Source organism: Mustela lutreola, chromosome 8 (assembly GCF_030435805.1).
Source record: "Mustela lutreola isolate mMusLut2 chromosome 8, mMusLut2.pri, whole genome shotgun sequence".
Lineage (NCBI taxonomy): Eukaryota > Metazoa > Chordata > Mammalia > Carnivora > Mustelidae > Mustela > Mustela lutreola.
In genome coordinates, this window is record NC_081297.1 from 145,509,531 (window position 1) to 145,533,796 (window position 24,266).

The 24,266-nt window shown below is 46.6% G+C and overlaps 1 protein-coding gene across 1 annotated transcript in view; it reads right to left on the minus strand.

Moving 5' to 3' along the window:
* ARFGAP3 (ADP ribosylation factor GTPase activating protein 3) overlaps positions 1-24,266 on the minus strand; it is a 45,966-nt gene that overhangs the window by 15,049 nt on the left and 6,651 nt on the right. Inside the window, exons 3-11 of the mRNA XM_059187174.1 lie at positions 21,245-21,317; positions 20,126-20,257; positions 18,907-18,990; positions 15,735-15,822; positions 10,337-10,396; positions 8,885-8,931; positions 8,148-8,290; positions 4,978-5,106; positions 4,199-4,321 (exon numbers count right to left, since the gene is read on the minus strand). Of these exons, the coding sequence (XP_059043157.1) occupies positions 4,199-4,321; positions 4,978-5,106; positions 8,148-8,290; positions 8,885-8,931; positions 10,337-10,396; positions 15,735-15,822; positions 18,907-18,990; positions 20,126-20,257; positions 21,245-21,317 (879 nt within the window). The remainder of the gene's footprint in view (positions 1-4,198; positions 4,322-4,977; positions 5,107-8,147; positions 8,291-8,884; positions 8,932-10,336; positions 10,397-15,734; positions 15,823-18,906; positions 18,991-20,125; positions 20,258-21,244; positions 21,318-24,266) is intronic.

Consider the following 24,266-nt stretch of genomic DNA (forward strand, 5'->3'; position numbering starts at 1 on the left):
GGCCCCCTCCTCGGGTCGGACGCACGGCTCTGGACGCCCGATCCCTGGACCACTCTGCAGGCTGGAGCTTGAAGCAAACTTGGTCTGTAAGATGCCGGCCTTCTAGATTAAGATGCCGGCCTTCTAGAGCAGTTTACCCTCTCATCAGCCGAGCCTCACCGAGCAGGGCCTTGCTCCGAGAGCACAACTCAATGGCAGCTTTGGTCCTGTGTGGTGACCGCGCACTCTCTGACCACGAGCAGCAGGGTCTGTCTGGAACGCGGCAGAGACTGATGGGGGAGGGGGACGTGCCTGGGCTCCTCAGGATTCACAACAGCCTGGGGTGGAAAACGGCTCTGCCAGATACGCGCTCCTTTTAAAGGTGGGGTTCGAGACGTTTGGAAGGGGCGGATTCCAAGGCTCAGGTCCTGGGAAAGGAAGGATGGTGCAAGAGGCTGTCCAGACTTTCAAACATGTCACCCAGGCTTTCTGCTCAGTAAGGAAAGCAGCTCATGGGACACGCGGTGAGCACCCAGCTCTGACGTCCTAAGAAGTCCTACAGAGACGGAAAGCCCGGGCGGCCAGAGGGGCCTGTAATCAAATGGGGCAGCAGGAACCTTCGAGAACAGACAAGCCAAGGGCCCAGATGAGCTAAGGTTTTGGGGGGTGGGAATGTTGAGAACAAACATCCTCTTCTTGGTTTAAAAAAAAAGGCAAGAAGGGATAAGCTTGCTGTTTAAAGCAGATGGTGTGTGACTTTACATGGCTAATAGAAAGCAAGCAGAATTTCCAAAAGTGGCTTCTGCTTTCTCTAGCGAGGGGGTCATTAAGAACAAAGAGCAAAAGCTCGTTACACGGGCCTTGTCTCCCCAGGAAGGCTGATGGAGGTTCAGAGCAGATCTGCCTGTCAGCGGGGAACGGGCCCAGCTCTCTCCGTGAGCCTGGAGCCCTGTGCTCTCCCCTCTTGAGAGGAGACTTGGACAGAGTCTTCAAGTGGTTCAGAGAAACAGGGCTTCCAAAATGTGGGAGGCACACGGGCCTGGAAAGTCATCTTCAATTATCTGAGAGACTTATTTATAAGGGCCCAAGTGAAAGGATTAAGATCAAGTCAATGAGAAATTTAAAAAGTACTTAGCAAGCATCCATGAGGGGCTGGTACTTTGCTGGATGAGGATGCAGGGTGAGGACACATGTCCAGTCCCTGCCCTCTGGGCTGGCTGATTCAAGCTCACAAACCCAGGGAGGTGTGAAGCAGAGGCATTGTTCCTCAGGGAGCTGCCCCTGGACCGGACGGCTACCTTGAGGATGAGAGGGAGTGGGGGGCGATGGGGCCGTAGGGTCCCCTGGAGGATGCTGGGGGCGGGGCGGGGTGGGGCAGGAAGCACTGGACAGGGTGTGGTTGGGGCTTCCAGACTCCTCACCACTCGGAGCGGCTGGGGTTTAGGATTTTGTAGATCTAGTTGTCACTCCAAGGAAATAGTCTTCGTTCACATAAGCCAAAGTGCTTATCTTGGAATTTAAGGGCATCAGTTTTTCAATGACTGGACTGCCGAAGATTCAGGAGGGCGCGAGCCATTCTGCTGGGCTCCTACTGATCAGCAGGGACGCTGTGCAGCGTTCCGGGTGCTGGGACGCCTAGGCGTAGGGGTGAGCTCTCCGTGCGTGGACAGATGCGAGAGGCGTGCGGCACCCCTTGGGGGCACAGTCGGCTGGCCCACCAGGCCACAGGTCCACTGGAAGGGCTGACTGACGACCGGGGCTGTGGGACACTTGCCTGGCCTCAGAAACACAAGAGCCGTCTCCGATTTCCAAATCTTTACTGATTTTCTAATTCTCATTCCTAGATCCTGGTTCTCAATTCTTGTCACTCGTGTTTTCGCTCTCGCGCTCGGTCCGCATCCAACCCTGAGGACGCTGTTCCGACCCCTTGATAAAGCACCCCAACAGCAGCACGTATGCGATGTGTTGCACGGACGACTGACTGTCTACCCCGGCCGCACGGGGCTGAGCAAATTGTTCTGCTGTCATTATTTTGTACTCAGTGTATAATCATGCTGTTTAGATCCTGAATGTAATGGAACTCAATTTAAAAAAGCCCAAAGATACGGTGGCTCTTATTTTCAATAGAAACAGCACTCTTTCATAATTCATAACGCCCAAGTTCTAATGGGCTAATGAATCATTCGGAGGCAGTGCGAGCTCTCGGCGGAGCTCAGGCGCTGGCTCCCCCAGGGGCCGTGTCTGCTTTCCCTCGGCTGCCGGAGGCCTGACAGTGTCCTTGACCCACTAGCAGCGCTACGGCCGAGCAGGGCGGGAAAAGGGGCCCCTGCTCCTGCGACACAACCTGCAGGGGAGGACCCCGCGCTCCGGTGTCTCTGGTGGGAGCCCACCAAGTGTGGTGCGTGTGGAAACACCTACTCCCACGTTTCGAATCATAATTACTGCATAGAGCAAACGCCTTAGGGCCAACTCTCTAAGCTTCTGGAGAAAGAGAGACCCACATGATTCCTGAGACTCCTGACAAAGGCAGAAAAAAGTCCCCCGGGAGCCGATCAGTGACCTAGAGCCAGTGACATTCTCCAGAAGTTTCTCAGGGCCCATCCCATGGATAACTTCACTTGCAGCCATTTGTTTGCAACCTGGCTGCCAAGCAGCAGGGCTGATTTCACTTGAAATTTCTTTACTCTTCTATGCTTCTATGCTCGCTCGTTTAAGGAGAGAATCTGAAATAAGCTGGCGTGCGAGCAGCTCCCAAATCAGGTTAGAAATCGAGTTTGATTCTGTAGAAAACGTATTTAAAAACGTTTAAAAGGCATGCTTTGGGAGCGACCTGTAAGGAAACCAAAACCTGCTGTGTTATCCAGGTGACCCTCGGCAGGAAAGAGAAACCCGCCCGTCTCTGACAACACTGACCAGGAACACCACTGAACTACTGAACTACTCGGGTTTTCGGGTAAAACATCCGGACTTGAAATAATGGGAAGCTACGTGAGAAGGCTAGGACTAGTCTTGGGACTTTGAAAAGTACCTCTCACCACTGGCCTGTAGTTCACAGTGAACAGGCGTGTGTACGCGCGACACATGTCAGGTGTACTGTCCACTTTATACGCAGGAAAACACCTGAAGCCTATGCAACCGCCAGATGACAGCAATGCCCTCCCAGGCATGAGGGACGGAGCCCATTACTGACAGACACCTCCTCGGTTTTCCTGGACTCCAAACCTGAAGGACGCCCTCGACATGCGTAAGCATCTAACAACAGGGATTAACCATTCGGACTGGGCCGCAGGTCTCTCGAGCTGAGTTTCTGTATCATAACAGCAACTAAACATAACACGAGCAACAGTGGAGCACTGTTCCAAACGCTCCGTTTGCATGAACTCACGTACCCACCCCCGCACCCTGCGCGGCAGATGCCAGTATCCCTAACTTACCGATGAGGAAGCTGCAGCCCAGAGGCTGCGTAACTTGAACAAGGTCACACAGTCACTAAATGGCCCAGTCAGGATCTGAACCCAGGCCGTCAGCGCCGGGGCCTACGCTCTTCTCGCTGTGTCCTCCCGGCTGGCGGCCACCTCCAGTTAACAGCCCAGGGGCCTGTGGTTCTTTTTAAAGCAGGACTCCCCTGTGCTGATCAGGTTCTCGAAAGAACCTCAGAGAGTCGGTTCGAGTTTAAACTTGTCCTCTCTGCCCCCTCAGGCCCCTGAACGTGAACCACGGCCCTCAGCCATGGTCGGCTTCACACTGGAGTCAGGCAACTTGTCCCATCTGACGGCGAACACTGACCCACCGGAAGCCAGCTCAGCCCGGGAGCCGCCAGCACACCAGCGTCTTCCATGAATTGAGGCGCACACGCTAGTGTTGACTTAATGTTCCATCCCGCCCGCTGGAGGCTCGGAAGCAGGTATCCCAAGACGAAAGGATCTGGACGTCTGGGATCCTCCTATATTTCTCCCGTTTCACACTTAGAGAAACATAAATTCCTACCTCTAAATTTAACTCTTGTTGGATGATTTTTATTATCAAACACCTTAGTATTAGCAAGCATGGGGTGAAAGCCTCCCCAGTTTTTTCCAAAGGACACCCTGGACTCCAGCTAGAGCTCTTAAAAGCCATGAAACAAAGGATTTGTATTTGCTCCTAACGCCAATAAGCGAGTAAGTCCTCGCTAACCACTGCTTTTCAAAACAACACTGCAGGTAGATTTTTAGCGGGTTACCTTGAGCTGGAAGTAAAGTATGAATCATCATTGTCATCGCTGTACTTCTTTCTGGGTTTTGCTATGATTGGTGTTTCCTGTTCAATGGTTTGCATGTCTGACGTCACGGAATGTGAAATGCCACTTGAGGAAACAGAGAATAAAATGGGAAAAAGTTACATTCGCTCATGAAGACATTTGGGTTCACTGAAGAACGAACGTCTTACGTTTTTTTTTTTTTTTTTTTTAAATTTTAAAGATTTTATTCATTTGACAGAGATCACAAATAGGCGGAGAGGCAGGCAGAGAGAGAGGGGAGGAAGCAGACTCCCCACTGAGCAGAGAGCCCGATGCAGGGCTTGATCCCAGGACCCTGAGATCATGACCTGAGCCGAAGGCAGAGGCTTTAACCCACTGAGCCACCCAGGCACCCCAAGAGCGAACATTTTAATCTATACTCTCAACAAAAAAATGTATTAGTGGGATTAAAAACATGAGCAATAAAAATAATATGTATATTTTTTGGCATCAGCATCAAAAAGCCTTAGTGATGACCAGAACCTGATTACACAAAATATAGTCACAGATATCAATTCTGTCTGTGGCATCTGTTTAGCGACCAGTCAGGCCTATTTCCTTTTTTTTGAGAATCAAATTTGGAATTTTTCGTGCTATGTTGAGTATTAAGGGAAAACGCTGAAAAAAGGAAGGAATCAAGAAAAAATACTTTTCAAGCTGATGTTAATAAGGAAAAACCATTCACGGTCAGCAACTGGGTTTAATTCCTGGAAGCCACGTACCTTCTGCAATTTCCAAATCCCATGCCGAGTCTCTCAGACTCGGTCTTTTTTTGGCCGCTCATGTTCACCTTCTCGTCCTTTTTCATTTGAATTTCAAGATCCTTGTAGGCTAATCGCAGTGATGAAACGCTGCCAGAAAAACCAAATCTCCTTAATTTGGTTTTAATTCTGTGTTCTCGAGTTCAAACACTAAGCAAAATTAAACATGTCGCTTATAATTTGAGCTTTGTGCTTCTTTCCATAATTAATAATTAGGAAGGCAAATTGGCTCCGCCCCCAGGTCTTTTTTGAGTAGATGCTCAAGAAAATTTGAACGAGTTTACAGCCACTTTTTGGTTGCTGCTGATCCCACCTTCCTGTTCTAGTTCATATCAGCTATCATCATATAATGGTTTGTACCACCTGCTACATAATAATACAACATATACGGAAATTATGTTATATAGGATAGTAAAAGGCAGAATTCCTTATCTGGATTAATATTTCATTTATATTTCCACATTACAGAGCAAAAGGATAAGATGTCTCACTGGTTTGCTTGGTTTAAACACACACACACACACACACACACACATTTGACTTTACAAATAGATAAATTAAGAAGGAGTTACTTAATTGCAAAAGGATTCTTCAGAGGATCTCTATATAATCAGGCTTCTGAGAGCATTTAAAACTGTGCTGCGAGTCAGACACTAATGATCTGTTATCAAATGTCTGTTATGAATGTTGCACCAAAGGGGAATGCACCTGTCCCAGACTCCCAGAGTTCTAAAAATGTTATGAATACTTAATTTTTCATAAGGAAAACTATGCCTCTATCAGCAACAGCAGAACTATTTTATATTAATAAGACAGTGACAGAATGTCGGGGTCCTGAAAAGTGATATACGTATTTTATCAGGAACTCTAAGCTATCATCCATTTTATAAAATTGTGTAAAATGTCATGGATTCCTCGTAAGTCACGGTGTAAATGCCGAAATAACATAAATATATTTCTCTGTATTAACAGTCAACGACAATGGTATATCTTACTAGAAAAACAGTCAATAGAAAATAGGGGAAAAAATGAAAAAAAAGAGAAAATGCGTCTGCTGTTTTCTTCCCTAGTAAGCCAGGCAGAATTTGCTTTGTTTTGACCGAGCAGTTTGCTCTCTTTACTATTATTCCTACTGAACACACGGATTCTGGCAATGCACTAGGTTTTATCATTCAGAAAATAAAAAATAGCTTTGAGTATACTTTATGGAGGAAGACAACAGATTTGCTGAAAATCGCGAACAGATAAAACTGTTGCAACAGATTCTTCTGGAGAAGAGGAACGGATGTGGGGAGAGGTTCTCCTGCCCAGGAAAAGCACACACTTGACTGCCCAGGCTTCCCGTAACACGGGGCAGCAGCACTGCTAGAATTAAGAAGTCAGGATTCCCTGCTTCCCAGTCCCTGGCTCAAAGGAGGGCTTGCAGCCGCTCAGATCACACAAGGGAAGAAGCTCTGCCTCTTCCCATCACACGCCCCCAACCAACAACTGTGCACACTCCTGAGGGTAAGCCCAGGAGCTGCGTGCCAGGAGGTGAGGCCAGGCTCGTGCCCGGCCAGTCGGAATTTCCCAGGCCCGATAAGAGGAAACTGCGGTTCCTGGCTGCTGAACTGAACTAACTACTCATGGCCATGAAAACATTAACTTGCAGAAGTTAACCTGTCTGTCGCATCTTAAGGATAAAGTGTGTGTTTCTTGGGCTCGCACAGCTCTGCTTTGGTAGAAGTGGGCTGCCCCGGGGCTGAGCGGGAGGGCACAGTGGTAGGGCTGTCCTGAATGGGGCCAAGGAAGCCGTCAAAGCAGGTTCCCAGGTCAGATCCATTAACACCTGGGCCCACATCTCTGCGTTCCTGCTGTACCTGACCGACCTAACGAAAGCTACCAGCTAGGGCTGCTGGCCTTCTAAGGTCACTGTGCTCATCTCCAGCCCCCTGCACCGCAGAGAGCGAGGGGATCAGGCTCTGGATTTTACAGGCTCCAGGAAAACCAGGCACCAGCAATCCGCACACAGCTCGATCCCAAACACCAAGAGAAGCAGTCTAGAGCCTCAGATTTGGCCTCCCCAGGGTCAAGAACGTAGCTTAGAGAAATTAAAGTGAGGTCTGTGACCGCTGGAAGAACATTTTGCAGAAAGCATTTCAAACCATATGTACCCAAAGATGGTTTAGTGCTGCCCCCTACGTTCTTTGAGTTAAATGACAAGGAGAAATATTATACTTCTTTTTTTTTTTTTTTTTTTCAAGATTTTATTTATTTATTTGACAGAGAGAGGGAGATCACAAGCAGGCAGAGAGGCAGGCAGAGAGAGAGGAAGGGAAGCAGACTCCCTGCCGAACAGAGAGCCGGACGTGGGGCTCGATCCAAGGACGCTGAGATCATGACCTGAGCCCACTGAGCCACCCAGGCGCTCCTATACTTCAAATTCTCTGGGCTTAGCCATCAGAAAGTTCCTTCACAAACTGTTAGTATGAACAGTAAGAAAGCACACCGACTGGGCACGGACTCCGCCCTAGGCACTGTCTGATGCGCTCTGATGAGCATTAACTAAGTTAATCCTCACAGCAGTAAACCTCATAAATCAGTATTTTCTTCATTATGCAGTCTACAGTAACTCAAGCCAGAACTGACAGAACACACATGAAAGGAAGAGGGAATAGCACAAGTAAAACAAACACACATAAGAACTAGGAACCCAAGTTGCTTTTCCTTTCTGCGTCGTGCTCCCCCTGCATCTCTCCCCACGGTCTTTTATACCCAGCACATGCACTCTCCAGAGGGCCGCTCCCTTCTGTTTCCAACACAAACAAAGCCTCTAAGAGCCTTCAGTGAATACTCACAGCCTTCTCTGGACTGGCCCCGGGGCTTCCAGTTTCTGCCCTATTCTGTCTGTCCTGAGCTCACTGCGGAACTCACGCTCCAAAATACATTCCCTCATTCCAGTGCTCCTCTTAGATAAAATGTGAGCTGACTGGCTGGACTTCAAGGGACTCCACATTATCATTCCAATTTCTCCAGTCCAGGCAGCCCCCCTCCCCACAAAATTCAGTGGCATCTGGAAAGCAAATCTCCGAGTTGTATTATTAATAGTTTTATTCACTAAAAACACACTAGGAGAAGCAAGTCAGACTTACATGGATTCTTCCTTAGGCGCCGCCCTGGCCAGAAGGTCTTCCTGTTCCTTCATTTTATCTACAGCCCGGGCTTGTTTTTCAATCTCATTAAAGCATGTGTTCGCCACTTTCTGGGCGCCCAAACTTCCTTTTTTGGCCCCAAGCTAGAAGATATACAGGATTAGGTTCTGCCCAAACTTTTGGAAAGCTTCGCAGCAACAGCTAACGTGGACTGGTGTCTATGACGTGCCAGGCACTGTGACCTGCGCTTCACAAGCGTTCTCTCACTCAGTCCTCACGACCCTGTCAAGCTGGCATCACCATCGACCCCAGTTCACAGATGAGCAGCTCAAGCTGAGGCAAGTTAAGTGGCTTGACCGAGATCACGTAGCCACTAAGTGACAAAGTGGCTGCCTTGGCGCCTGCCTCCAGAACGGGGACCCTAAAGGGAATCGTGGTCTCTGAAAGTTCTGCGGATGACAACCCTCTAAGTCTCGAGTGATAGCATCGCTTACAGAAACGCAAACACAACAGACACTCCCACGGAGCCTCTGCTGATTTTTTTTTTTAATTTTGTCATCGAAGGAAAAATTTCTTTGAAAACTCATTCTAGAAAAACTTGAGTACGTCTAACATTCATCTCATTGCACAAAGCATAGGTTCTTCATCAAAGCCACGTGTATGACACCACAGTGTGGGAAGTGACAAAGGTGGCTATCTCAGAGACGAGCTATTAGGTATTTACACGTAATACTCACTCCTCTTTTGGCTTGATTTGGTTTCTTTTTTATGATAGAGGACACCTCTGCCAAAAAATAAAAAATAGAAAGTCAGGCCAATAGAAATACATAATTTTTCTATTTTTAGTGTATCTGAAAAAAAAACTAAGATACATATCATTATTTAAGAGACTGTAACATTTCCCAGAAGACCCGAACATGAGTGTATTTTAGAGTTAGAGCTTGGTTAAATGGAATTTCTCAGTATTTCCAAGTAGTATCCAAACTTAGAGAAAACATTTTCTGCATACCACCCTGAAGAGAAATTAAGAGCCTGGCCTGGCCCTACACACTGCTTTCTTCAGGAGCATTTCTTCTGTATATTAGAACAAACCCTCCTATTAAGATCTGCTCTTCAAAAACTTTTAGAATTACTTTAAAACATTAAGTTAGCCAGGCATTACGTATACAACTAACTGAAGCAGCAATGAGCTTTTTCACCTCGACTTATATACAGATTTTATCTATTAACCAATAAGAATTATAAACCATTCTATTATTTCATACCAGTACTTTCTAAATTGCACAAAAATATATACTTTAGAGTTCCTTAAAAACTGTTTTATGGGTAAACTTTAATCAAAGACTATATATATTCTATGTTTAAGAGACTCAGTAGGAATAAAATTTTAACTTTTTTCTGACAAAGACGAGAATGTATTTTAAGAGGAAAAGACAGCATAAAGCCACAAACAACGAAAGATTCAAATTTAGCCCTAATATGAGAATTTAACCCCATTACATTTCAAATATGAAAGAGGCATCTAGGGGAGTTTTCCTTTCCCTCGCCTCCTTTTGGAGCCGTGTGGCAGTAGTCACAAAATCTGCTCCCAAACTCCTACAAAGCCATTAACACCAGATGAAAATATCCAGAACATTTCTAATAGTTTAGCTATTTTTCACCAAAGTATTGCTTTCCAATTAATGCCATGTAATACGCACTAATATCAGAATAAAATTCCCTAATAATGCAACATTAAAGATCACTAAAATGAAATTAGGAGAAGAAAATACTAGAAAAGTTCTTGAGTCAACGGGAATGATGGAGCTGCTCTGCCCTCCAGGATTTTTTGCTCAATAAAATCTTACTAATAGATTAATGGTCATGATGCCGTATTAGACTACAAAGTCCTGGCAGAATGTAAAGACGGGATTCATTTTTTGTCTTAATGAATCTCACTCTCGAAATCAGAATGTAAGATTTTTTTTTTTTTAGGATTTTATTTATTTACTTGACTGACAGAGATCACAAGTAGGCAGAGAGGCAGGCAGAGAGAGAGAAGGAAGCAGGCTCCCCGCTGAGCAGAGAGCCCCAGGGGGGGCTTGATCCCAGGACCCTGGGATCATGACCTGAGCTGAAAGCAGAAGCTTAACCCACTGAGCCACCCAGGCACCCTTCAGAATGAGAATATAGAGTCGTAGGCCTGTTACCTAAACCAGCCTTCGTTGGTGCATTAAGACCTTCCACACTCGGTCCTTGTTCTGGTCCACCTGAAAGTTAAATATCTTGGTATTAATACAGAAAATATACTCGTCAAACACGCTTTTAAATATGTAACAAATTTTACTTTTTCGGTCACATATATCTTACCCAATTTTGCCAATGATTGTTTTTCTGTCTCCACAGAAAATTGTTTTTGTCTCCAAAGAAGATTGTTTCTCTTTCTCCACATTCTACTTTATTATTATAAGAATTTTGATTAAAAAAAAGAATTTTGATTTAAAAGTCTGTCGAAATGGAAGTATGCTTTTTATCCAGTTGCTTTATAGGATAAAACTATTAGTGGTCTAATTAATATTTGACATTCTACCTTATGATCTGGTGTTTTAAAATATACTGTTCTGAGACACCTAGTATGTATGTGGATTAAACACCCAATATGTGTTAAAATTTGCAAACTCTTTTTTTTTTTTAAGATTTATTTATTTGAGATAGAGCGAGAGTGAGACAGAGAGAGCACAAGCAGGGGAAGCAGCAGGCAGAGGGGGAAGCCGACTCCCGGCTGAGCAGGGGGCCTGATGCAGGGCTCGATGCCAGGACTCCAGGATCATGACCTGAGCTAAAGGCAGACGCTTCACCGAGGGAGCCACCCAGGCGCCCCTACACTTGCCAATTCTAACACTAATCATATCAGTAATAGAAATCTAAATCTCCAGGTACCAGGAAATCTGCTGTTTCCTAGTTGCCTAAAAAATGATTCTGGGGGTGCCTGGGTAGTTCAGTGGGTTAAACCTCTGCTGTCAGCTCCGGGTGTGATCTCAGGGTCCTGGGACTGAGCCCCGAATCGAATCGCGCTCTCTGCTGAGCAGGGAGCCTGCTTCCCCCTCTCTCTCTGCCTGCCTCTCTGCCTACTTGTGATCTCTGTGTCATATAAATAAAATCTTTAAAAAAAAAATGATTCTGGTTAGGAAACTCTATTATGACTTCATTAAAAAAATATTTTGTTATCTTAATTTTATCCCTTTCAAAAGGAATAAACAAGGGGCACCTGGGTGGCGTCTGCCTTCGGCTCAGTTGTGATCCCAGGGTCCTGGGATCGACTGCCTGCATGGGGGGGGTGGTCCTTGCTCAGCAGGAAGCCTGCTTCTCCCTCACCCTCTGCCTGTCACTTCCCCTACTTGTGCGCTCTCTCTCTCTCTCTCTGTCAAGTAAATAAATAAAATCTATAACAAAAAATGAATAAACAAAACGTAGTCTCTCCAGGCAATGGGTGATTGCTTGGTCAGAAAACAGAATGAGATGACAACACTGGCTATGACATGGACAGACCTTGAAAACAGGACACTAAGCTCAAGAAACCAGTCAAAGGAGACCCTGAGCCAAAATCAAGGGTTGGCCACTTAACCAAGTGAGCCACCCAGGAGCCCCTATAAATATTTAAAAGGTAAGCTTTAGTTAAGGCATTTAAGTAGGCAAAGCAGGACGAGTGAGAACAATAGCATTTTGTGGGAAAAGAACTGACTCCACATTTCTTGATTCCCTACCACGGGCCGGGAGCTGCCGGGCACTGGAAAAAGGCCAGGGAAGAAGGACACTTAAGCAAAGGATGTCAGGACCCACATTCCAATGGCCAAAATTCTTTTGATCTCCCTTTTTATTATGCAGCCCTTAAGTTGACTCCAGACTGCACCCTGTCACCCCACGGGGACACAAGAAACTCTGGGCTCAGCCGGGGGAGCTGAGAGCTGCTGGTGAGAGACTCTGGTTGGGGGGGAGAGGAGGAAGTGCCGTTGCAGGGGTGAGGGGGCATGGAATTCTAAAGAATAAAACCTTCAGGAGGAACTCTTCAGCTAAGAATGTTGATTTTTTAAAAAAAGATTTTATTTATTTATTTGACAGAGACACAGTGACAGAGGGAACACAAGCAAGGGGAGGTCGGAGAGGAAGAAGCAGGCTTCCTGCTGAGCAGAGACCCCGATGCAGAAATGGTCCCAGGACCCTGGGATCATGACCTGAGCCGAAGGCACTTAACGACTCAGCCACCCAGATGCCCCATGAATGTATTTGCAAGAACACAGGAGCCTGGGTACTCGGCTGGCTGCGCGTCCAATCCCTGGCTTCGGCTCAGATCGTGATCTCAGGGCTGTGAGGTGGAGCCCCGAGTAGCATCGGGCTCTGCACTTGGCGAGGAGTCTGCTTGAGGGTTCCCTGTCTCCCTCGGCCCCTCCCCGCACTCGCGTGCAAGCACACACGCGCTCAAATAAATAAATCTTAAAAAAGATAAAATATGTACAAAAACAAAATCTTGGGGCGCCTGGAGGACTCAGTCGGTTAAGCCTCTGCTTTCAGCTCAGGTCATGATCTCCAGGTCCTGGGATCGAGTCCCACGTCAGGCTCCCTGCTCAGCAGGAAGTCTGCTTCTCCCTTTCCCTCTGCTGCTCCCCCTGCTTGTGCTCTCTCTGTCTCTCTCTCTAATAAATAAATAAACCTTGGGGAAAAAAAAGAACAAAATCTTGTTCTGCATTTGGTTACCGGAAAACAGACGGGACACCTGGACTCCAGAGGGCACAGGGGCCTCCGTGGCATGTGGGCTTCAGCCTCAGACGGCCTTTTATGCTAATTAGCTGTAAGAAGAACAATATTCAGATTGTCACCTGTACTGTCTGGCAGGCACAAAGCCCGCCTTTTCTCTGTGGTAGTCGGGGGAGTGTCAGGATTACTTTTTGTCCTCTGTCCTTAAGGAAAATGACAAACCGATGCACAACCGATGCGCGGCTCAGGCAGATTCCTCATCTGCAGAAGCCGCCTCTCCTGGAGCAGCTCACAGCGCAGCGCACAGCCACTCTGAGTCAGGGTGTGCTGCGCTATGAGGAAGTTTGGACACATAAACGTGGTAGTGACCCGAGTGCCCGTGGGGTGGACAGGGCCTCGCTGAGGGGGGCCCTTGAGCAGCGACTCCAGGAAGGAGGCAGCGTCATGGCAACCGGGGAGACATTCCCACCGCAGGGACAACATAAGCAAACAGTAAAGGACCAAAGGGCAGTGCGGCCGCAGCAGGGTGCAGGTCTAAGAATCTGAAAAGCGAAACGCCACTCGGAGATGAGTTCTTAGCAAGCATCTAGGGTCATATGCACAAAAAATGAAACGTGCAAAAAAGCCACAAATTGCAAATCCTACAAATCCAGCCATGTCAGAGTGTTTTGCATATTAAGGAAACAAGCTTCTGTGTACGGATTGCAAATATTTATCACTTGTCTTTCAAGCATTTCTTCAGAACAGAAATGTTGTATTTGTAACAGATTTGCTAATCTCTTCTCGAGAGGCTTGCATATGTGTAGAAGGACTTCCCCATTCCAGGGTGACAAGAAAAGCTTCCCCCATGTTTCTTTTAGTACCTCGTATTTTCATGTTTATGTTTAAATCTTTGATCCGACTGAATTTAGGATGATGTAAAGAGTAAAGAAGGAATTCTGCTATATTGTTTTTTCCAAAATGCTAAACACTTGTCCCGGCTCCATTCACTGTTCCCCAGGAGGCAAAATGTTCCCCTCCTGGTTTGCTGATAGGCTGACTCCTAAGACCAGTAACATTAAAAACAGTCATCCTAAAATCTGCTGTTTGATGGCATCTCAGACGTTCCTACCCTTATACCTAGAATTCAATACCAATGAAGTGACTTTTCCTTCCAGCATGCTCCCAATCCCACTCTCCCAGAGACCTGAATGACCACTTTTCTAGAACTTTCTTCTTGATAAATACTAGGTACTCGCCAACCCTCCAACCCTCCAAAAAGACCCTTGCCAGAAAGTTTCTCAAATTAGAATCTTGGTCCTAGAGCTGGTTGAGTATTTGGTCCTTCCTGTTACACGAGGTCCCCAAAAGTAGTTCCAGACTCAGTATACTAGCCCACACTCCTGGCGCCAGAACCCAGGGGTTTCCTGCACAGTTGTGAAACGGAGCTGTTAATTCACATGAACTTTCTGGCTGATGAAAGTGTCAGACAGAAAAAATTGATGTCTTGATCCTTGTTACTCTTATCACCTAAGTGATTTTCTAAAATGCAAGCAACTGATATAAGTATCTCATTTATATATATAATCCCGGAGCACCTGGCGGTGGGGGGCTCAGTCAGTTGAGCGTTTAATGCTTGCTTCGGCTCAGGTCATGATCTTGGGGTCCTGGGATCGAGCCCTTTATCTGGCTCTGCTTGAGATTCTCTCTCTCCCTCTCCCTCTCCCCCTCCTGCTCATGCTCTCTTGGTCTCTCTCTCACACATAAATAAATGAAATCTTTAAATAAATAAACAAATAAATGTTTATTATAAAAATCCCATAATAAAACCACAAAATGCAAGTCATTAGATACCAACTATTTACAGGATCGTTTTTAAAATTGAAATCTTGGGGGCGCCTGGGTGGCTCAGTGGTTTGGGCTGCTGCCTTCGGCTCGGGTCATGATCTCAGGGTCCTGGGATCGAGCCCCGCATTGGGCTCCCTGCTCCGCAGGAAGCCTGCTTCCCTCTCTCTCTCTCTCTCTCTCTGCCTGCCTCTCTGCCTACTTGTGATCTCTGTCTGTCAAATAAATAAATAAAATCTTTAAAAAAAAAAAATTGAAATCTTGTTTTCTGAGTATGGAAGTAACATACACTTGTCACAAAAGCTCACTCACTTCACAGCTGTATCAAGTTGAAGGTAAAAGTGATTCATTCAGTAATTTCATTCTCCAGTTTACAATTTGGTATGTACCTTCCAGAATGTTTTCTTTTTCTTTTTTTTTTTTTTTTTAAAGATTTTATTTATTTATTTGACAGAGAGAGATCACAAGCAGGCAGAGAGGCAGGCAGAGAGAGAGGAGGAAGCAGGCTCCCTGCTGAGCCCCCCTATGCGGGACTCGATCCCAGGACCCTGAGATCATGACCTGAGCCGAAAGCAGCGGCTTAACCCACTGAGCCACCCAGGTGCCCCTCCAGAATGTTTTCTGTGTGTGTATGTTTTTTTCAGTTTTTTTATAGAAGTGAGATCAGATTCCCTGTTCAGTAATTTTGTTTTCCCACTAGATGATCTACCGGGGCAAGTTTCCTCATGAAATACAAGGATCTTATTTCCTTTCTTTCTTAGATTGATTTATTTATTTTAGAGAGAGAAAGGACACGAGTGGGAAGTTCGGCAGAGGGAGAGGGAGAGAGAATCTCAAGCTGATTCTGCACTGACTGTGGAGCCTGATACGGGGCTCGATCTCACGTCCCTGAGATCATGAAGTGAGCCGAAACCAAGAGGCGGACGCTCAAGTGACTGCACCACCCAGGCACCCCGAGGGTCTTATTTTCTAATAGTTCCATAGCAGCCATCAAACCAAAGGAGAGCATTACAGGACAGTCCTTAAGACTACCTTCGTTATGAGCCGGAGTGATTTCCACATCCCGAGGTGGCAAAGGTGCTTCTGGCTGTGCCGAGGCCCACCCTGTGCCACTTGCTGCCTGCAGCGAGGTGAGAAAAGTCAACAGTAAGCAAAGTAAGACAAGTCCACGAAACAGTCAAAGTGGGGGGAAAAGCTAATAATCTAATAGTCACCTTCTAAGTACCCAGATTAGTGGGAAGGAAAGATAATATTAAAAAAATTAAAAATTTAAAAATTAAAAAAATTAAAATGTATTCTTTTAAAAAAGATTTATGTATTTATTATCTATATATAGAGAGAGTGTGCACACACAGAGGGAGGGGCAGAGGGAAAGAGAGAGACAGAACCTCAAGCAGTCTCCCCACCAAGCAAGAAGCCTGATGCAGGGCTCGATCCCATGACCCATGAGATCATGACCTACTTGAAACCAAGAGTCAGGCACTTAACCAACTGAGCCACGCAGGTGCCCCGAGAGCACACTCATCTTGATGAGCACTGGGTAATTAATGTACAGAGCTGCTGAATCTTTACATCGTATATGTGAAACTAATGTAACACTGTGTGTTAATGATACTTCAATTATGGTCACCAAATCATGGATAAACAGGTGGTGCCTGCCGGGCTTTTCCCTGGTGAAGTTACCACTGTCCCCTTCCCAACCCCTAGAATTGGGAAGTGAGTCACCATGGGTAGCCTGCACTCAAGGCGAGGGGGCCTCCTGAAAGGCAGAGTGTCTATGCACACATGATTGATTCTTCTCTAGAAAAGATCGTCCCTTCTCTTCATTTATTTATTCAATCATCTATTCATATTAGTGTAGATGCGTGGATATTTATTTTATTCTTTGGATTATAATCCAAATGGTCATTATCTATTTTGTTGTTGAAACTGTTCAGCTTTGACCACTGGGAACGCTTTCCGGCTGGTTCCTGAGTCCTTCAGACGTGCCCTCCTCTGTCTGTCAGCCCCTCCGCCCAGCACTTCTTACTCTCGGGCACATCAAGATGCTCTAGGCTCAGCTGCCCCAGCAGCCCCCCTCCTAGAATCTGCCTTTGCTCCACCAGTAGCCCCGGTTCCTCGCGGTGTTTAGAAATCGAGAGGGGGTGTGGGTGTGTCCCGTCTCTGGGCCTCCCGGTGGACAAGAGCCCAGTACTACATCCGTGTGCGTTCACCCAGGGACACACACATTTGTCATCAGTGCTCCACTGCGGGTCTGCATGTGTGAGTGTGCGCAGAGAGCCACACTAGAACAAACGTTGAGTTCACGCTAATACGAATTCCAATGCTCGTCCACATCAGACTGTTCCCCTCTCTCCTCCTTTTAGCCTGTCATTTGCATGACAACACTTCCCAGCTACTACCAGTGAACACTCTCTCCCTGTCCCGTCTTAAACAGGCACTGCAGAATGTGACAGATTACCTCACCGTTTCTTTGGTTTCCTGTTGATAACTACTTCTAGTAACTACCGACTCTGTCAATGAACCTGTACGCACACATTATAAGAACAAAAAACAAAAAAGAAAAACAAAATCAAGCGACAGCAATTTCACGTCTGTACTTGAAAACTGGTTCAAGAATGGGCTGCACAGCAGTTAAGTGATTGTGCCCCTCCCCGGTGGGCCTGGGAGGAGGCAGGGCAGTGACAGACATCTGCGGCTCTAAGCCAGGGGTCCGCACACATTTCCCGAGAGGGCCACTCAGGAAATATTCTAGGCTGTGGAGGCCTTCTGTTCCTGTCTTTGTGATCTGGGGGTGATTATCATTGCTCCCAACAGGCCACAACACCGAAGACAATGGTTCTGGCCGCATTTACTGGAGGCTTACTCGGGCCAGCTCCCAATTTCTCACACCAGTCCTGACTTCATTCTTTTGTTTAAATAGGGAGCCCGATGCGGGGCTTGAACTCACAACCCTGAGACCAAGACCTGAGATGAGATCCAGACTTGGATACTTAATTGACAGAGCCTCTCGGACGCCCCTGACTTCATTCGTACAACAGCTTTGAGATACACTCTGTACACAGCTAAACTGGGACAGTGAGATTCAAGTCCCTATTAAAATGTGGATTTAGGGGTGACTGGGTGGCTCAGTCAGTTCAGCATCCGATTCTTTTTTTTTTTTTTTTTAAGATTTTACTTATTTATTTGACAGACAGAGATCACAAGTAGGCAGAGAGGCAGGCAGAGAGAGAGGAGGAAGCAGGCTCCCTGCCGAGCAGAGAGCCCGATGCGGGACTCGATCCCAGGACCCCGAGATCATGACCTGAGCCGAAGGCAGAGGCTTTAACCCACTGAGCCACCCAGGGGCCCCTCAGCATCCAATTCTTGATTTTGGCTCAGGTCATGGGTCTTAGGGCTATGAAACTGAGCCCCCATCATGCTCAACGCTCAGCACGGAGTCTGCTTGAGATTCTCTCTCCTCTGCCCCTCCCCTACCCACTCACATGCTCTTAATTAAATCTTAAAAAAAAAAAAAAAAGTCTTGGGTACCTGGGGGGGTGTGGCTCAGTTGATAGGATGTCTGCCTTCAGCTTGGGTCACAATCTTGGGGTCCTGGGATTGAGCCCCATGTTGGGCTCCTAGCTCAGCAGGGGCTCTGCTTCTCCTCTCTCTCTCTGCCCCTCCCCACCCCTCATGCTCTCTTTCTGTCTCAAATAAATAAATAAAAAATCTTGAAAAAAAAAAAGTCTTCATTCTTTGTCCATAGTTCTCAGCTGAACTGTGGCAGACTCCTGGAAATGATTTCTCAGCCTCCTTGGCCGCTAGGTATCGATGTACAACCAAGTTCTGGCTATGAGGATGTGAGCGGAAGAGACGTGTACCACGTCTACATTCTTTTAGTAGAAGGATGGGGCACTAGCTTTCTTAGATGCTTGCCCCACTCCCACTGCTGCGAAAGGTCCTGAGCTGCAACAGACGCTTTGGACCCTGCGATGGAAGCCAACAGTGGAGAAGAGCCAAACAGATCCCGCCCTCGCTCAGCCCTGCACAGCTGACTTCAGAACCACAGATGGAAATTAATTTCTATCTTGTTTAAGATAGAAATATTTCAGGGTTGTTATACAGCAGCTTAGCCTGTGTCCTAAGTGAGACATTTAAATATACACCCTTTCTAAATGTGAGAGTAAGCATACTTTAAAATTCTATAAAAGATACTACATACCTCAGGAGAAACATGAGAGGCAAAAAAATCTTCCTCTTTCGGTGGAGGGGTCGAAGGCGGGACCACGCAGCTATCCAGCCACAGCTAGAACATAGAGCACCGCTTAGCCCTTTCCCTGGCTTTAAAAGGTTTTACCTAATAATCTCACTCCCTTTCTAGAGATCTGTTTGCTAAAGATCGGTACTTTCCACTCCTACACAGTCAGTAATAGTCCTTCCAGGGCCCCTGAGCACATTTTAGTGATGTAGCAATCTAGTAATTCCTACATCCAGTCCTTGAGGATGTCAAGTACCAGATTCACAAGCTGTTTCTGAGTAGGACAGATCGAGCGCTTAATTTCCAAGTGTGGGTTCCAAAGTGTGGTCAATCCTCATCAACAGTGGCTTCCATATTTGCAAATTCACCTTCTTGCCACAATTTCCTTGTAACCCCCAAATCGATGCTTGAGACACCTCTGTGGTCCTTTCACAGACGCGTGCAGACCAGCGAAGAATCTGAGCCGCGCCAGGTGCCCGTCCCCGGCTGAGACAGAACAAGGTGGCGCTCTGTCTTCCTGCTTTAGCTCTCCGACTGCAAATAAGGGTCCTTTCTGAGGTCTATTTAATGCCACATTTTGCACATTTTTGTTGGTGATTTCACTGTCTAGAATGGCTCCTAAGCCTAGTGCTAAATCCCACGTAGGCCTCCTAGCCACAGGGAGCCCATGATGTGCCTTACAGAGAAAATACAGTGTTAGGCAAGCTTCATTTAGGCCCGAGTCCTATATAGTCTGTGGGCAGCAAGTTCAATGTCAATGAGCCAATAATTATATATTAGTAATATATTAAATTGTATCTCTTGTCTAAATATTATTATATCAATATACTATTAAGTTTATGTACTTAGCTAAATAATATACCCAATAAGGTGTCCTTAACCAGAAGCACACATAAAATAAGGCCACGTATTCATCCATTGATGGAAACGACCTGACCAGAAGCCCTTGGGACCTTGCTCTCTAGCTCCCCTAGGAGTGATGCTCCAGCATTTCCTAATTCAGGACTCACAGCAACCTCGTAGTGCACAACTTCCACAAACAATGAGAATCAGCTACAGGTCATGTCCTTGCAAGCGAATCCTATTAGAAGGTCTTACTGTCTGGGATGGTTAAAATCACTTTTTCTACTGAAATAAATGTCATCTGATCTGAAGAAGATGATCCAACCTGCCCGTGACTTACGTCAGTGCCGTGCTTCCGTGTCGCCTGGGACGCTAGTGACTTGATTCTCTCCCGATAGAGCTGGGCAGCGCGACTGTTGTACTTGGCATTGGTGTCACTGGTGGCACAGCCGTGCTGATGGAAAAAGGAAGACTATGGAGGAAAAGACACGGATTAACAGCAAGACTGCATTAAATCTAACACATGACTGAAAACAGTACTTCCTGTCGTGAGGGATTTTTTGGGAAAATACTGGTGAAAACAAAAGTAATTGAGTTACATAATTTACAAAAATAATGTAAACCGCACAATTTAATATAAAATTTTTCTTGTAAAGGGAATGCCTTCCACACGTGCAATGTTAATATCTCAGTAAAACCAGACATGAGACTCCCTGGCCCTTTGTGCCTCTGTTTAAGGACTGCAATCGTTCGGGTTATTTTGTGACTCTGGGGGACTCTCTCCACTCTGGGCTGCTTTTAGGTCATGAGAAATTCATTTCCATTGGAATTCCACTAAGGAGAATCAGTTAGGAGCTACGCTGACCTTCACCTTGTGCAGAACTCTCTCTTCACAAACAGAGACCGCAGCATGAACAAGGCAGTAAAACAAAAGTTGAACCAACTAGAGGAAACTATTCAACAAGCTCATAAGGGTCCAAACGTGGACATGAATTACAGAACTCGCGCCGGGATTCAGGCAGGCGTGCTAAAAACCTGTATGAGCAACACAACTCGATTCATCAGGTAAACTGAATTTGTAAATTAAGTTTTACAGATTTGAGGATCCGTATTTAGGTTTGTAAGGGGGGTTAAGGAAATCTGCTTTTGTAAAATTGTAAGTTAATCGGACACTTAAAATTTTTTTTTAAATTTCACCCAGAAATTACTAAATTAAAAATGGGGATCGCGTTTGTCTTGCTTGTCACTATATCCCCGCGCCTCGTCCGGGGCTTTGTGTGGACTGGGTGTTTCACAGATGTGGGGAAAAACAAGTCGCCAGGGCCACTCGCTGCCAAGTCCCCCTAGCCTTTGCTAGCCAGTAGGGTCCCCAAGCTCGTACCTGCAAACACCAAGCTTCCTTTCTAGCCTCACACGTATTTATACACGAAGGGAAGTGGCGCGTCCGCCGTGAACTTACCGCGTTAGCATTTCCTCCAACCTGCATGCATCGCAGCTGAAACCAAGACCAGTTGGAGTCCAGCTCCGTAGATCTACATGGAAAGAATATTCGCAAATGTGAACACATTTCCGCCCTGGCATCCAGCCACTAAACCTTGGAAAGAAAGAGTTCCGTGATTTTGAGGATCCTGAAGACTTCTAAGTTTGTGGGAACAGTGACACGGGACGCTGGGCCCACGTGGCACACGACAGCTGTGCCCGCAGCTCCCGGCCCCTCTCGCCCTTCCTAGCAGCCAGGTCTCCGGTGGGCCGGCCGCCGGCTCCCCTCCACGCCTGACCACAGACAGGCCCGGCGCCGCCAGCAGCACCCTGTACAGCGCGGACTCCAGCTTTAATCCTAGGGCGCAGGGACACAAGCTTCCCGGGGCCGGCGGAACCACTGACTCAGCCTCGCATCCTCAGTGGCTTCTGATCTAAAAATCAGTAATGTGTCTCTGCTCAAAACAGATGTTCCGGATTTTTCCGATCAGCTCTCCACTTGTCCAGTGTGACCTGTAATGGGAGTGTCTGGGGATGCTCACAGCCTTCTCACCGGGTGAAAGCGACCTACCCAGGGTGAAAGGGACCTGTCCATCATCACCACCATCAGGGAGGGGAGAAAACTCAGGATTCAGTGTTCTTAAAGGGAAATCTCCGAGTGTCTTCTCCCCGACCACACGTTATGCCCTACCGATCTGCAACCTGAGACCAGAGCAGGGCAAGGGAAAGGCCATAGCTGTATTTCTCAATAATAAATTTCACCAACTCATCACTGTAAACAAGATACGATAGGACAACAATGTCAGAAGGTCTTTGTACAGAATCCATAGATAGGTGTGAACAAAAAGCAAGGCTGTTCCGTATTCAACAACAGCCTGTCCCACACTAACCGCAAAGGCCTGCTCCCCCCTTTACCCCCAGCCTACGCAGGGAGGACTGGATTCCATTTACCTTCTACAAGCCCAAGAAGGACTTAACAGTGAACTTGAGAAGAGACAGAGCCGGAGGGAGAGGAGCCACTCGGTGAGGCACAGCTGCCCTGGGGGCCCAGGCACAGAGCTGGTCGAGCCGCAGGAGGCGGTGGGCTGCGGCCAGTCCCATTACCTCGCCCTGCTCCAAGTGGCAGCTGGTCATTTCCGTGGATGTCTAACCCACTTTCCCTTGCTGGTTGGCAAAAGCAACAGTTCATAAATTTTTCCCTTTGTAAAATTACTGACTTGAAATTATACTTAAAAAAAAAAAATCTCCATTTAAATAAACATTCCACCCAAGCCAAACTGTTAATCTGTTAACGCCTGGAGGGCAGGCCAGGGAGCACAGGGGTGCGTGGGGGTGTCTGTGTGTGTGTCTGGCAGGTAAGGAGAACAGAAAGGAATTCAGAGGAAGGACTTTTCACTTCTCACTTTATAAACTTTGGGGCTGCTTGGATTTTTTTCCCACGGAGCTAGCGTTTGTAACTGTCTTAACCAATAAAAAACGTCCGAAGAGCAAACTCTACCTTCTCAAAACAAAAACACGAGCCTTATCATCCTTGACTTGCTCTTGCCCAGCTCCTAGACTGTTGCCCTCCAGCTCTACAGGACTTTTTAACAACCGTTTCTGAGTCATTTATAAACATTGTGATTCATAGTTATATTTATCTGACTTTTTAAAGGTTAGTCATTAAGCCTGCGGGAGTCCAAGCCTGCTATCCCGGCCCATTAGGCTTCCGGCTGGTCCGGTCCTTTACTCACCGGGTCAGTCCTTCCCTCACCCGGGAACACGTCAGATTTCCTGGAATGGTTTGAACTGGAGGTGTGCTTTGGTGGTGAGGCAAAAGGAGGGCCACATGACAATGGGCGGGACTGGGCAGAGGGGAAGAAGGAAGAACAAAGGAAGCCCCGCCCACTATATATGATTATGTCTTGTCTTGCGTTCAACCAACCCGGGGCTGGACAGGGGTAGGGGTTAGGATATTAAAAAGAAACTTGCGGGTGTCTGGGTGGCTCAGTGGGTTAAGGCCTCTGCCTTTGGCTTGGGTTGTGGTCCTCGGGCACTGCATCAGGCTCTGCTCAGGAGGGAGCCTGCTCCCTCCTCTCTCTCTGCCTGCTTCTCTGCCTACTTCTGACCTCCGTCTGACAAATAAATAAATAAAATCTTAAAAAAAGAGAAAAGAAAAGAAAAAGAAACTTGCCTTGGCAAGTAAATACCTCAACATTAAAAAAAGAGAGAGACAAGAATAGAGTAGTGTATTTAAAATATTCTGGGACCAGCATCTCCAAGAAAAAAGAAAAGACAAGACATTGATAGATACTCTGAAACCAGGAAGAACACACAAAAGACCTCTCTCTTCTAATTAATTACTTATGGAGTTATATAGCCATAAAGCTATAAATATTTAGTCCATCATGCCTCTGTGGACTGATTTCTGAAAAAAGAACTCAGGAAAGTACAACAGGAAAGGGTTTTTTTAAAAGTTAATATATTAAAAAAGAAAATTAAGCTATTATTTTTACTACACAGCTTTTATGCCATCATATAAAATATCTCATCACAAATTATAATTGGTTTTATCTTATAGGAACTCAAGTTCTTTTTTAAAAAGATTTTATTTATTTCTTTAAAGATTTTATTTATTTGACAGAGGGAGAGAGAGACAGCAAGACTCAAGCACGGAGAGTGGGAGAGTGGGAGGCAGGTCTCCTGATGAGCAGGGAGCCCAATGCGGGGCTCGATCCCAGGACCTGGGATCATGACCTGAGCCGAAGGCAGACACTTTACTGACAGAGCCACCAAGTGAGCCACCTGGGTGGCTCTGGCGCTAGTGCTCTTCATAGTAATCACATTTGTGACTATTCCTTAAGTCATGACACAACTCCAAAGAGCCTGCCTGCCTCACTGGTTCACTCCCTGGAAAAAGAAGTGGCAGAGGAACAGGCGAACTGGTTGCAGGGGGTCAGCTGGGCCAGGGCTGCTCGGGGGTGCCCTGCGGCATGTGGCCTGGCCAAGGCCCACGGGCGCTA